Here is a 12,741-nt window from a genome sequence, read left to right as displayed (position 1 = left end):
CGTATTCAGGCCTGCGTAATAAAATCAGAACAGGCCTGCTGCTTTTCCGTGCAATATGTTTCCAGCTGTCAGATGCATACAGAACGGCCTCATTGTTCCCATAGGGTGCTTCAGACAAAAGTGCACATGCGCTGAAAATAGGGTAGACTGTACATTCAAACCATGTATAGTGAATGCCATCAATGGTGTACTTACAGGGGATGGTGCGTAGGTAGAGGTTGTCCCGTATGATCTGTTGGAGCTTGTGGTCCAGCGAGCCCTTCTGAAACTGCAGACTGAGGTAGTGGCGCAGGTCCGTGTTCAATACTTTTCCTGCATCAACAGAGGCAGAGGCAAGGAAGGTCAATAAAAACATGGTGGTAGTCTCTCAGAAGAGTTTATGCCTAAAAGGAAATCCATCCAAGTGGCATGTACCCTCACAAAGTAATCATTACAACAAAATGAGATTAAACTGTTTTTCTTGACAAAACTGTAACCCTTTCATGCCTCACCGTAATATTTACGCTTCTTTCTCAGGGAATAAACTGTGTTCTGTGTAATTATGTGATGCAAACTGTGCAAACAAAGAGAAACATGAAATGGAGACGACTTAATAAAGACATGGGTTTGATTTTTAAAACATCATATAAGTTAAAATCAAGGTATAAGAAAAACACTGTCATGAAAGCATGAAGAGCTTAACAGACAACATGGTTTGACCAATTTACCCAAGAGATGTCTCTTCAGGTGTCGATAATTAAGCAATTAAGCCCATGCAACTCCCTGAACACTCCTGCAGTGATACTGCAAGGCATGGAAAATGGCCAGCTGCAGTCTGCCAGTAGTACTTTAAGTGTAATCATCTGAATTCAGTTAAGTGTATTTTGATTCATTCTATATAGACAGTATACAGACAGAATACCTTAAAGTAAAGGGACACGCTAACGACTGAATGGTCAATGAAAGGGGAGTACAGAGGTTAGCAAGCAGTTTCCTACTTAAGAGTTTTTTCAATTTTGATACTCTGGGTTAATTGTAAGACCCTCCCTGAATGAATGAGGTTAAATTAATGAAACAAAATGTAAAGATCATTGGGTAAACTGAAAATTCACAGGGAGCAAGGGAAAACAAAGTCAGAAACTGACAGAATATATTCTTATGTGGAGAGTATGTGAGACCACCTGTCCTTTCAAGCTGAGAGCTTAAATCCTTGTTGATTTGCCTTCTAAGTCCAGGTCGATTACACAATTGAAAATGTAACTGAGGGGGAGAACAAAGGTTAAACTGATTATTAAACTTTGATCTCTTCTGTGAAATTCACTGTAATCATTTAGGATGATTGTGGATTTGGAGTACAAAAGAGACTATAGAGGGATTTCTGGCCTAGAAACACTAGCAGTAGATTACATCTCTGACTGTTTGTTGCATTCTGAGTAATCGGAACAAACTGGACTGAGCCGAATCCATTCATCCGAGGCAACAAATCGGAAATCCAAACCGCTAAGAGACAGATGATAACAACTGTGCTCGTCGCTCGATGGTCTTTACAGTTTCAATAACCTCGCACGAGACTAATAAACTTTTTTTTTTTTACCAAAGACACGCAATGCCACAACCTCAAAAAAGCAAGACGCCAGAGATTTTCATAAGAAAATCTGAAAAGATTTCGCCTTTGCTCTCAACTCCCAGAAGCCTTTGAAAAAACAAAGAAAGTTCATGCAAAGTTTGAGGCAGAGGAAGACTTCTGAGTCGCCATACACAAGCAGGGAAAAAAAAAAACTTTTTTCTTTGAAAGAACATGATGAGGAGTTTGGAAAACAGGAAGAGATCTTCGTTGCCTGCAAGCCCTCATCCTCCTCATCTCTTGACAGAGAGAGTAGGCTTTGAAACAGCGTGACTACGGAGAAGTAATCATTTTCCCCCCATTTCACTTCTATTCTCTCTTCGTGTCTTTCCCCTCTTTGTGGTGCACACAGCCCAAACTCTGCTCAGCATGAGACTGTTCTGCATTGCTATGAATACCAATCATAAGGACTAAAGATGAGATCTCGCTACTGTAGATGCGGTATATGTACTAATAGAGAGGGGAGATGCACTAGACTAAGGAGGGGTGATAGAATAATGATGAGCTTTGGGTATATTTCCATAAGCTTACTCAACCCTCAAATCCTCTTTTCCTCATCAGCTCGTGACAGAAGCCAACACAGGCCATTATTGTGACAGCGCAGCTTTCCGATTATTTTGCGTTCTAAACTTACTCTCATTCCAGCTTTTGGAGGCCACTGACTCAAATCAAAATGCCCCTCATGTCCAGAGGCCTTGCTGCCATCTGACAGAGTTTTAGGAGCTGTCATCCCGCCGGGCTTGGCTTTTCAGAATAAAGGTTGCATGTTCTCCGTCTGCCTCTCCAAAGAGGGCTGCATTACAGCTGGTCTAGCAGACAGACAGATTGAAACTGGTGAACCAAGGCCCAATCTGGAAACTTCATCTCAAAACTGTCCCAGAATATCCTTTTCAGCTTGCACACAGGGGAATTAATAGGGAAGTGAGGCTTTTTCAGCAAACTACATGTGCTCCATATGCTCACTGACAGCTCATAACTTAGTATACAGATAAAGAAATTCAGCAAATTTAAATTCAAATCACTAAAACTGCCTCTTCTTAAAATTGGAGCATTGCCACGTTTTGGCAGTTAAACCTGCAACAGCTAGACTATTACTGAAATGTCAGTTTGGTTTTCAGAGAAGGGAACTTACAGGAGTATCAGATTAACTCAAATTATTCACAGCTAAGATAAGCCTAAAGTGATAGAAGCAGTTAAATGTATGGCTGAAAGATGCTTTCTGCTTTCTTTGATGACTGGGTGGCTTGCATAGCAAAAACGTGCAGATTTCAGACAGTTCAGAACCATCAGAAATGTTCAAGAATCTACAACCTTTAATATTTGATTATGATTTTTAACTAAATCATGCAAATGCCTTGGTTAGGATGCTATAATTCATATTTTTTCCTATGACTGGGTTTTTTCCTTTCATTTCCTCCCTGATGTAGCGTCCTTTTAAATTCTCTTCCAGGAGTATGAGGACTGTTTTCATTGTCTTCAAGATTCATTGTTCAAGTTGTGGGAATGTGTGCAAGTCCATTCAGACTTTGCATGTAACACTGGACTTCACAGATCAGCTCCACTAGACTAATTGTGTCATCATTCCTTATTCTCAAAACCTCCCCGCGCTCAAGACTTTCACATCAAATATTAGTCTGCATATTGAACCCTTAATTGTAGGTTAACTGTGCATTTGGGATGATGAAACTCACTCTTTGATGATGAAGAAAGTCTTCTCACAACTGTCAACTTCTCACTGTGATGCTTCATCATGCCTCAACAATCAAAGGAGAACAATTCTCGACAAACACATATACAGATGCAGTGAAGGTACTAGGTGTGAACGTAAGACAGTTGAGTAGCCACGCTCAGTCTCACTTCACTGGATAAATAAAAGGGCAAAAATGCATGCACTCCCAGGCACACATACCCGCTGCTCTGATCTGTTTACTTCAGTACAAGTACAGTGCGGCCTTTGTGGTTTCCTGGGTCCTGTCAGACACCGTTAGCGAGTCTGTCACATCAGAGAAGTTCCTCATTGCACCTCCCCATAGATAACATTGCTATTGTAGCAGGCCTCATTTTTCTGTGACAGGGCTTCAATGGGCTTTATTGTACCCCATCAGCCATCCACTCAGTTGGATGTTATTTCTCTACAGTGAGCCAAAAAGATGAGCAAACTGTACAGTAGCTGTCTACAAAAGAAAATAATAAGGGGGAAAAATTGATCTAATTTCTGTCAAATTTCTTTTATTTAAAATGATTGTATCCTCAATTTTGACAGTCCCCCCTCCATTGCATTGTTCACTGTGCTGCAGTCAAACTGATGGTAGGAAATCAGACCTAATTTGTTTCTTGTCAGTTATATTGTGACATGTGTTTGCAGGCTTCCGCCCATTTTGGATGAGAGTAGTCTAATCAAATGGACATATCCCTTAAATATTAAGCTGTTGCTTCACACCCCACTCTTCTCACGAATCCTTTCATCTGCTACCTTGTCATTTTTTCATGAAGTAATGGCAGGGGATGTGTCAGAAAAGAGCAAGGTTACCCACGGGAATCCTTCAGCTGCGTGTTGCATCAGCAGTACCGTTTTCTCTCCGAAACTCAAAGAAAATATCTGCACTCGCTCTGCAGAAACAGAAGCGGTGCCTGGCACCCCTAGTGAAGCGACAGACTGTTAACATTCTCACATAGACCAACACCTCGCTCAGAAGCCACAGAATTAGATTAACACTCGAAGCTCAAGACATAACTCTCTCACACACACACGTCATGCATCTGTTTGAGGAGATTTGTTCAGCGAATTGCAAATTCCAGTCCGCATATTATACAAAAATGCAGACTGTGAAAATGATTATGTAAGCCTGACAAAACGTCATGTCACTTTTAAACTGAAGTACTGAGACAAGCAATTAAGAAAGAGCAAAAACCATTAGTTACATTAGTGATATTCATTTCATTCCAGTGTGATGTAATCTGATGGTGTTCCAACTCTCTAAGTATGCCTCATGCACTTCTAAAGCAGCTAACCAAAAACTGTATTCTATATTACATATCATCTGTAGGTTACTGTAAGTTCAAATCATTTTTTTAATTTATTAATAAGATATGCACATTTTGACCAATGATTTGATTACGATGTAATCACTGAATCGTAAGCTTTAGGTTTTCTGATGAAACAAGACAGAATAACCACAGCCTACATCCAAGTTTGCCTTCCACAGAAGTCTCAAAGGAATAGTGTTGGAAAAATATACTTTTTTTTTCTTCCTGGGGGAATAAATGTCTCTATCTTTAAGATTAAGATAAAGCTACTACCAGCAGATAGTTAGCTAGTGCAATGGTTAAATGGTCACCTCAAACCTTATTAAAACACAATATATTTTTCATTTAATCCATACAAATAACAACTTGTACAAGTTTTTTAAGGATACAAGTGGCCCCACAGCAGTTATTACCGCCCCTTTACCATAGAGACGTGACAGGCTATCAATTATCTCAGTAAAATATTGACAAATACATAAATAAATGCCTAGCATGTTTTAAAATGCATGATATTGTGTTTCTCTTTAAGCACAGTGAAAGTTGAGCAAATGCCTGGAGTCAGTTGTGACATTTCATTCTGACGCCTTCTCCCTTAGGGAGAAGTCCACTGGGAGGTCATTATCTCTGTTGTCTGTCACTTAATTAACTGACATCTGAATAAGGAATATGTCGTCAGGTCTTGAGCTGTTCTTTGACACCTCTCTCTATACACTGGTGGAAACATAAGGCATGAATTCCACGCATTTTGCCCCGAGACATATATATGCTATGCGAATGCAAAAAAATACCTCAACCCATGAATTGGATAACTGAAGATGACCACCAGAAAAAAGGAGCAAATAGTCCACGTAAAATGGTTAAAATAGAGGAGAAAGCGGCAAAAAGTGAATAAACGGTTAAACCACCTAAAAAATTTAGGTATCGATTAAAATTATTGGCTGAAAGCATGATAGACTAATATTAGAAATACTGTAGTAGTACAGGAAAAGAAAGTACAGTAAATCTATCAGCAACCTTAGCAAACAGCATACACACTAAACATAACAGATGGGTTAATTGGTCATTAAGAATACTGAAACAGAAAGTAATGGAAATTGTAGTTGAAACAGTAACTTAATGGTTATGGATGATTACAAGAGGTGACTGTAACTGCACATGAAAAACTAAAAGTAGTCAAGAATACATTTTAACAAAACTGTTTTCAGTAAACATGCTTTTGGTACTTCAAATGAAACAGGTTGGGAACGTCTCCTATAGTGTAGATTTATTCACTGGTTAGTTTAGCAATACACCTGGAGACAGGAAAAAAAAGCTTGACTCTGTCAACAGATTTTATCATAACTGTGACCAGTTACTATGTCAGGCCAACTGAAGAGGCTCCAGGTATCGCTCATTGCAGCTAAGAAGTAGTTTAGCAGGTAAAACCTAGTATGAGGGGGTGTACAGGGTTAATCAACATCTAAAACATTAATTAGTCGCATGCCCTGACCCAACAGTGAATAGTGTCAGCTGCCACTCCATCCCACCCGCTTCCACATCACCTGCTGGTTTTTGCCAGTGTCTGCTTAAAACACAAAATGCTTATAATTCAACCACTGGTTTGTTATTGAAGTACAAAATTTTATGTTATAATGAAGAGAAAGCCAGAACTACAAAGACACAGCTCAGCGTTTCACTTCTCCCACTATAATAAGTGTACATATTGTATGTAGTAGAAAGGTGACAGATAAAAATGAAATAATACTGAGTTGTGTGGATCTATTACTGTGTAGGGGGCATTTTAATGACATGGTTCGAATCCCCTACCGTCTGGGAAGAAAAGGTTACAATCAAGTGTTTTTCAGAGTGATCTCCTTTATCCTTTGATGAAACATTCCCATCCTGATGATAATAATCTCTTACAGGAAAACAACACTCCCATGATGTGTATGACAATTGTGTGAATGAAATGCTATGGCATTGCAGTCACCACATCTGATACCAACTGAATAACTGGGAGATTCGGACTAAACATGTTTGTATACAGTGTTCTCCACCACTATCATCAAAGCACCAAAGAGAGAAGATCATTGGATAGCATGCGTTTGATCCCTCCAGTCTCTAAACTCAATTAAACAAACACCCCTGCATGGGTTCTTCCAATATTGAAACCTGTCTCATGTTGTTTATTTGTCTTGCTGCAGTTAAAAGGAAATAAATACTGGGGAAAAAATTATATGCAGGTTTAAAGACAGTAAATATATGCACTTTACTAAGTGCACATAGAAAATTCAGTATTAAAATGTATGCATAAAGAGCCCGAAAATCCATGCAATATGTAAATGCACTACATATAAAATATGATAAAGACACATTTTGTGCTATTTGGACTCTTCCCTACATTCTGAGATTTAATCTTAGGTGTTTCTTACACTCTTCACTTTTAATTCACTCTCTCTAATGCTCTCCTGCACCCATAGTTCAGGGAAGCTTGATCTTTCTAGTCCCTTTAGCCTTCCCTACCCATTCATCATGTGATGTATGACAAGTCACCAACATCCTCTCACATCAAGCTTGCCTCTATCTCCTGTGGCACTTGGTCAAAGAGAGTTTGCTACAGCATCAACGCCTGCAAGACCTCTGGTTTGGCTCCCCTCATAGTTCTCATAAATTTCCTGGACTGACAGAGCCCCACCCCCTTCCACTAACCTTGCAGCTTCCTGTGGCCATTTTAGAGGACAGAACTGCCTGAGGGAACTTCTGAGGGGCAAGTTTACCAAAGAGCCTCGCCTCAATTTTTCAGACAGTTGTCCGTGGGACTAGGATCTCGCTGACTCCGTCGAGAGAAGCGGTGTGCCATAAACCCGGCTTATGATCTCACACCTCACACAGAACCGTCAGATGAATTATCTTCACTTATATAACTGGCATGTGGAGTGTTACTACGGCTGGAGGATTCTGTAATAGAGGGACATGATGGGCCACTCTGTAGCCATGTTTTTCAGTCTGTCTGCTTGGCTGGCTGGCTACAGAGCTATGCAAAGTTAAACAGGCAGTGGTCTCACATGCCCAAACCACTCTCCGCACACTTCATTTCACCTCATTTTCACAGTGTGCCCACACCGGGACAGAAGTCTGACATAAGCAGCTTAAAGGGATGAACTAAAAGAGGAGTGGAGAGAGGGCATGGGGAGGCAACAAGAAAAAAATGGAAAAACACAAAAATTTAGCAGGTGATTAGATTTGAATATTTGACGATGTCAGGACTTCATCAAAATAAACAATTTAAAGGCAGAGCTTAATTTTTTCAGACTTTATTTTTGTGACAGAGACAAGCACAGATAGAGGCAGTGTGTAGACGGTGTGTGCACTTTTATGTAGACTGCAAATAAAATCAACAAAGCTGATATATTAGCTGATATATTATGATTATTTGAAATCCAAATACATGATTTATTATATGAGGTAATGAGAAGTTAAGCACCCTCAATATCAAAAAGGCAAAAGTTAAAAGTGAAGCTCACATCCCATATGTAACATAAACCTGGGCTGCGGCCCCTCGACAATAAAGACTACAAATATTCCCTTGTATGATCATAGCATGACACATTTCCAACCCACTAATCTTCCAACTACACAGAGAGACATATGCCTCTGCATTAAAGTTAACTAACCATATGCTTTCCTCTCCTCTGCCCTCCAGCCCCTCCCCTCTCTTGTCCATCACCACACAGGAGATGGAGGAATGACCTTCCTCCTGTAAAGTAAAGGCAAGATCAGACCAACTCAGCAGAAGTGCAGTGGTGGGAGGGAGCTGGGGTGTGCGAATTAACAGCAGCATCAACAGCAGCAGTGCTGTGATAATGTGAGGCGGGAGATGTCCTGGTCCCAGAGAGACGGGGGGGGGGGGGGGGGGGGGGGGGGCAGGGCGGGGTAGGAAGTGAAGATAATGAAAAGTGGAAGAAAGAGCATGAAGAAGTGTTGAGAGGAAAGAAGACTTTTAGCCTGCAGGTGCTGAGAGACACATTGTTGCTCTAGTTTACCTATTTTATTTCCAAAAGCTTCCGCCTTTAATTGTAGTTCTCTTTTTGCTGTCTCACAGTCCCCCACAGTCTGACTTCTCTTCACTTCATGTCTGTACTTTTACTCTGTCTTTAATGAGAAGTCTGTGGACCAAGCCTCTGTTCTATCATTAATGTGGTCTGTGCAGAATGAAGCAGCTGAAGATATAGACACAGAAATACACAAAAAACACATCCCCTGTAGATCCTCGCTCGGCATCAGAGTCTAGCATCATGCTCAAGCAACATGTCTTCAATAACAGCGTATTTATTCATTCAACTAAAATCTGCACCACACTGAAAGCAGAATGTCAGTGACATTTGTTCATCCAGCTAATGATCATCATAATTCATATGCAACCTTGAACTTTAGCATAATTTGGACGAAGGGCTATTTGGTGATCATAACTGGAAGTTTTATAAACATCTGACTAATAATCTCAAAGGAGATGCAATTCCTGTGAAATGCAGATAACAGATATTCGGATCTTTGGTGATTAATCCAATGGTGTAGACAGTTCACTTAAAACCACAGATGTTAACCTCAAGGAGGGAAATTGGTGACATCACTAATGCCATGAAGATTTAACCTTGCGGCATCGTGGATGTCTGCACATCATTTCACAAAACTCTACCAGCTGTTGAGATATTTATGTTACTGTTATTGCTATAAATGCAAGCTGCACTGCCAGAATTTTCTTTATAAACTGAATCATCTCTTTTTTAATTAATAGCAGCCTTGAGAGCAAGAAAATATTTTTCATATTTTGGATTTGACTGATAAATTTGGATCGATAAGCCTCACCAGCTTTATTTTCTCCTGGCAAAAATCTGCCCATGTTGTATTTAATATGGTGTTTTGATGTCTGAATAAATCTTGCCAGACTCAGTCTTGACAGCCTTGTTAGCATACCGGCACGGTCAATTTTATATTGTTCCCAGTGGATCCGATTCTTTCAGCGATCTCTTTTTCTCCCTGCGGTAATGTACATCCTCCGAGCCGCTCAGTTTGAAAAGCCAATGGTGTGGCTGATGTGCATTTCTTATTCACTGCCTCTCTTCACTTTACCTGTTTCACATGCAAAACTACATCTGGCATAAATGGATGCAAACACTGTTTCTGCAAGAGAGAAATGAGTTTTCAAGTTATATCTAAAAAAAACCCAAAAAAACAAGTGTGACTCAAGTGGACTGTGTTGTTCTCTGCTTGTGGGACGGTCTGTCTAATCCCAAGCTTGTTGTCAAATCATGTCTCCATAAAAGTGAAGTCATGTTTTTTTTTCTTTTTTTTGTGGTGCAAGAGCCAAGCCAGGCATGTTCAATTATTGAAACCCAGGGAAAACTGTAAGAAAGGGAATGTATTAGCAACTGAAATTAGGTGGAAGCCGACTAACACGCTCCGGCAGTCAGAAACATAAAATAAAAGCCTGGGTTCTCATTCTGCATCACCTCAGACCTAATGGCACAGTGTGTTTTCCTCTTCGTCGTGTCAAACCAAGGCACCATAAACAGAAGTAGCTCATAAAGTGCATTGAGAAGTGCTCTAGCAGCCACTGTAAGTGCAAACCTGTAACCCTAAGTACTGTTTAGTCAACACAGCATAAAAAATCTGTGCATTATTGCATCTACTGAGCTCATGAGGAATTCTTTTTGATGTTTAATGAGTCTACAGTGAGCAAAAAGATCTGAGTCATCCTTAACCCGAGATGGCTGTTGAGTGCCATAGTCTGCAGCTTTGCCATTAATCCTGCCAGCCACTGGGGAATGGTGAGAGAAATATGGGCTATCACAGTCATCTTCCTCAGTGGTAACTAACAGATAGTCAAACTACAAAGTGCTCATTAATGTGGGTCATAGCAAAGCGAGGACAGGAAACCGGGAAATCTCTGGCTCACTGTTTCTCTCTCTCTCTCTGTGAGGAATTTAAGTGACTGACAGATTGACAGAGGAGGATAATATTATTAATTCAACCACATGCGCACCCAGAAAAAAGATAAGCTTGAAATAGAACCGTAGTTGTTGCTGTGGTGATGAGATGTGCTAGCTTAGCTGTTTTCAGACAGCAGCCACATCACCAGATTTGGCACAGAACGAAAACGAAAGAGAGCAAGATTGTGCAAGTGTCACCACAGAGACAGTTAGAATTTGTGTGACACTCAGCACTCAGCACTATTATCCAGCTCATTACAGCGCGTTGTCATTAAGAGCAACTTCCCAACGTCCGGACCAAAGGACTAGTCAATCTAGATGCGTCTGTCATCATATACAGACTGAACAAAAGGTGCAGCTCACCATCTAATTCTGCTCTCCGGGCAACAACTCTTCTTCCACTTTCTGTTTTATCATTATGACTTCTTGTGGATGGCAAAGGTCGTCTTTTCCGTGCTGTCTGAAATGCTAGTCCATCGCCTCCAATCCCATGCATTTTACTGTTGAGTGAACAAAGAGCATCCCGGGGGCACTGGGACATCTTATGAAAGTGCATTGTGTTGAGAGAACACAAAGCACAAGTATATTTCACCTTAGACACACATGCACACACCCTCATCCAAGTACAGCATCACGTTCCTAACATGATCACAACACTTATATATGGCAGCTACATCTGTCTGCCTCTGCTTCTCATGTAAATTTCTAGCCAGTTTATTGCACAGTTGTGCAAAGCGGTTAGACTAGCGGTGTAGCCTTGTTGCTACACTGAGGATGAGGACACGCAGCACAAAAAACTATGTTAAGCTTTTCTAAGGCCAATGGTTAGTTTTTAAACAGAGTTTGAATGGAGGAAATATAAATGTCACTATTAGAAACACATCTTTGACCTGTTGGCAATTTATTTAAAGAGTGATCCTTTTTATGAGCCAGTTTTGTTATTTCCAGCCATGAGACTCATTATATCAGCCCTTTAGAGGTAATGGGGCTGAAGCCTTCTTTTTATTACCAGTAAAGCAGCAGAACATTTTTGTGATTATTATTTATTTCTTTTATTAGAAAGTGCACACTAATTTCAAGGCAAGGCAACTATCAAAGCTGAAAGATTTAAATTTGAATTTATAATTACATAATGCGCAATTAAAAATATTTTCCTTAAATGGCTTTTAAATGATCTAATTAGTCAAAAGAGATTTAGATCATCTTTCTTTTGATCAACTGCAGTTGTCCCTGGGAAACACTAGAGGACTGAAGCAGCTCTCTCCCACTGCAAAAACATGCTATTTGCAATGCACAGTAAACACCATGGCTTTCTATATGGAAATGATTGTGATGTGCTCATTACAACTCGTGTAATTAAATATAACTATGTTGTGTAAACTTATGCGAGCTAAAGCCAAACTGAGTTTGAGATTATATATAGAGGAGGAGGTGGGAAAAAGAACTCAAGGGGTGCAAGAGTGGAACTTCATCAACATCTGCACGTTTAATGTTCTGCAGCTGTGTGCATTCAGCAAGTGCAGCATACAGTGCGGCTGTGGGAGCACTCAGGTGAGAAGTTCATGATGAGATATCCAGAGGATAATGATAGCAATTCCAATAACTCTCTTCGCTCACTGCACACCCACTCGCTCACTGTGCAGAATCTTAATCCTGGGCTGTAATCCTGCTGACTGAGAGGACCCAGAGAGCCATTTATAACAATGCGAGCAATAAAGAAGATGGCACAAAATACATCCCCACCGTGTTTATGACAGACACTCAGATTACATCGGCTCTGAATCTGAAAATAACTAAAGTGCAGCACAGCTATATCCCAGGCTTGTTGCCTTATGCTATAAGCTGTCATTATATCTCGGCAACTATGTCTGCTTGTTGAGTATTTACTATAGTAAACACTTTGCAGTAGTGCAAGTATGATTCCACTATACAGAATTTCTCACAAATTATGATAAGGCTGCAGTCTGCACCATGACCTGAGTCAGAAGGGTGAATAATGTGTTGGCTTCATACCAAAATAATAATAAGAATATAATAATACAAAGACAGAGAAGAGAAATGGCGGAGGTTTAATCACAGGTGAAAGCAGCCTGCGCTGATTAGGCTGTGGAGGTGTGGTTGTGGATCTGCAGATGGGGATTA

At 40.3% G+C, this 12,741-nt stretch overlaps 1 protein-coding gene across 3 annotated transcripts in view; it reads right to left on the bottom strand.

Moving 5' to 3' along the window:
- Window positions 1–12,741, bottom strand: part of magi3b (membrane associated guanylate kinase, WW and PDZ domain containing 3b) — a 132,607-nt gene that overhangs the window by 41,142 nt on the left and 78,724 nt on the right. For all 3 annotated transcript variants that reach the window (XM_085159957.1, XM_085159959.1, XM_085159960.1), the window contains exon 2: window positions 196–312. In XM_085159957.1, the coding sequence (XP_085016083.1) occupies window positions 196–312 (117 nt within the window). The remainder of the gene's footprint in view (window positions 1–195; window positions 313–12,741) is intronic.

This window comes from Neolamprologus multifasciatus, chromosome 5, assembly GCF_963576455.1.
Source record: "Neolamprologus multifasciatus chromosome 5, fNeoMul1.2, whole genome shotgun sequence".
Lineage (NCBI taxonomy): Eukaryota > Metazoa > Chordata > Actinopteri > Cichliformes > Cichlidae > Neolamprologus > Neolamprologus multifasciatus.
This window is presented reverse-complemented; position numbering and strand designations above follow the sequence as displayed.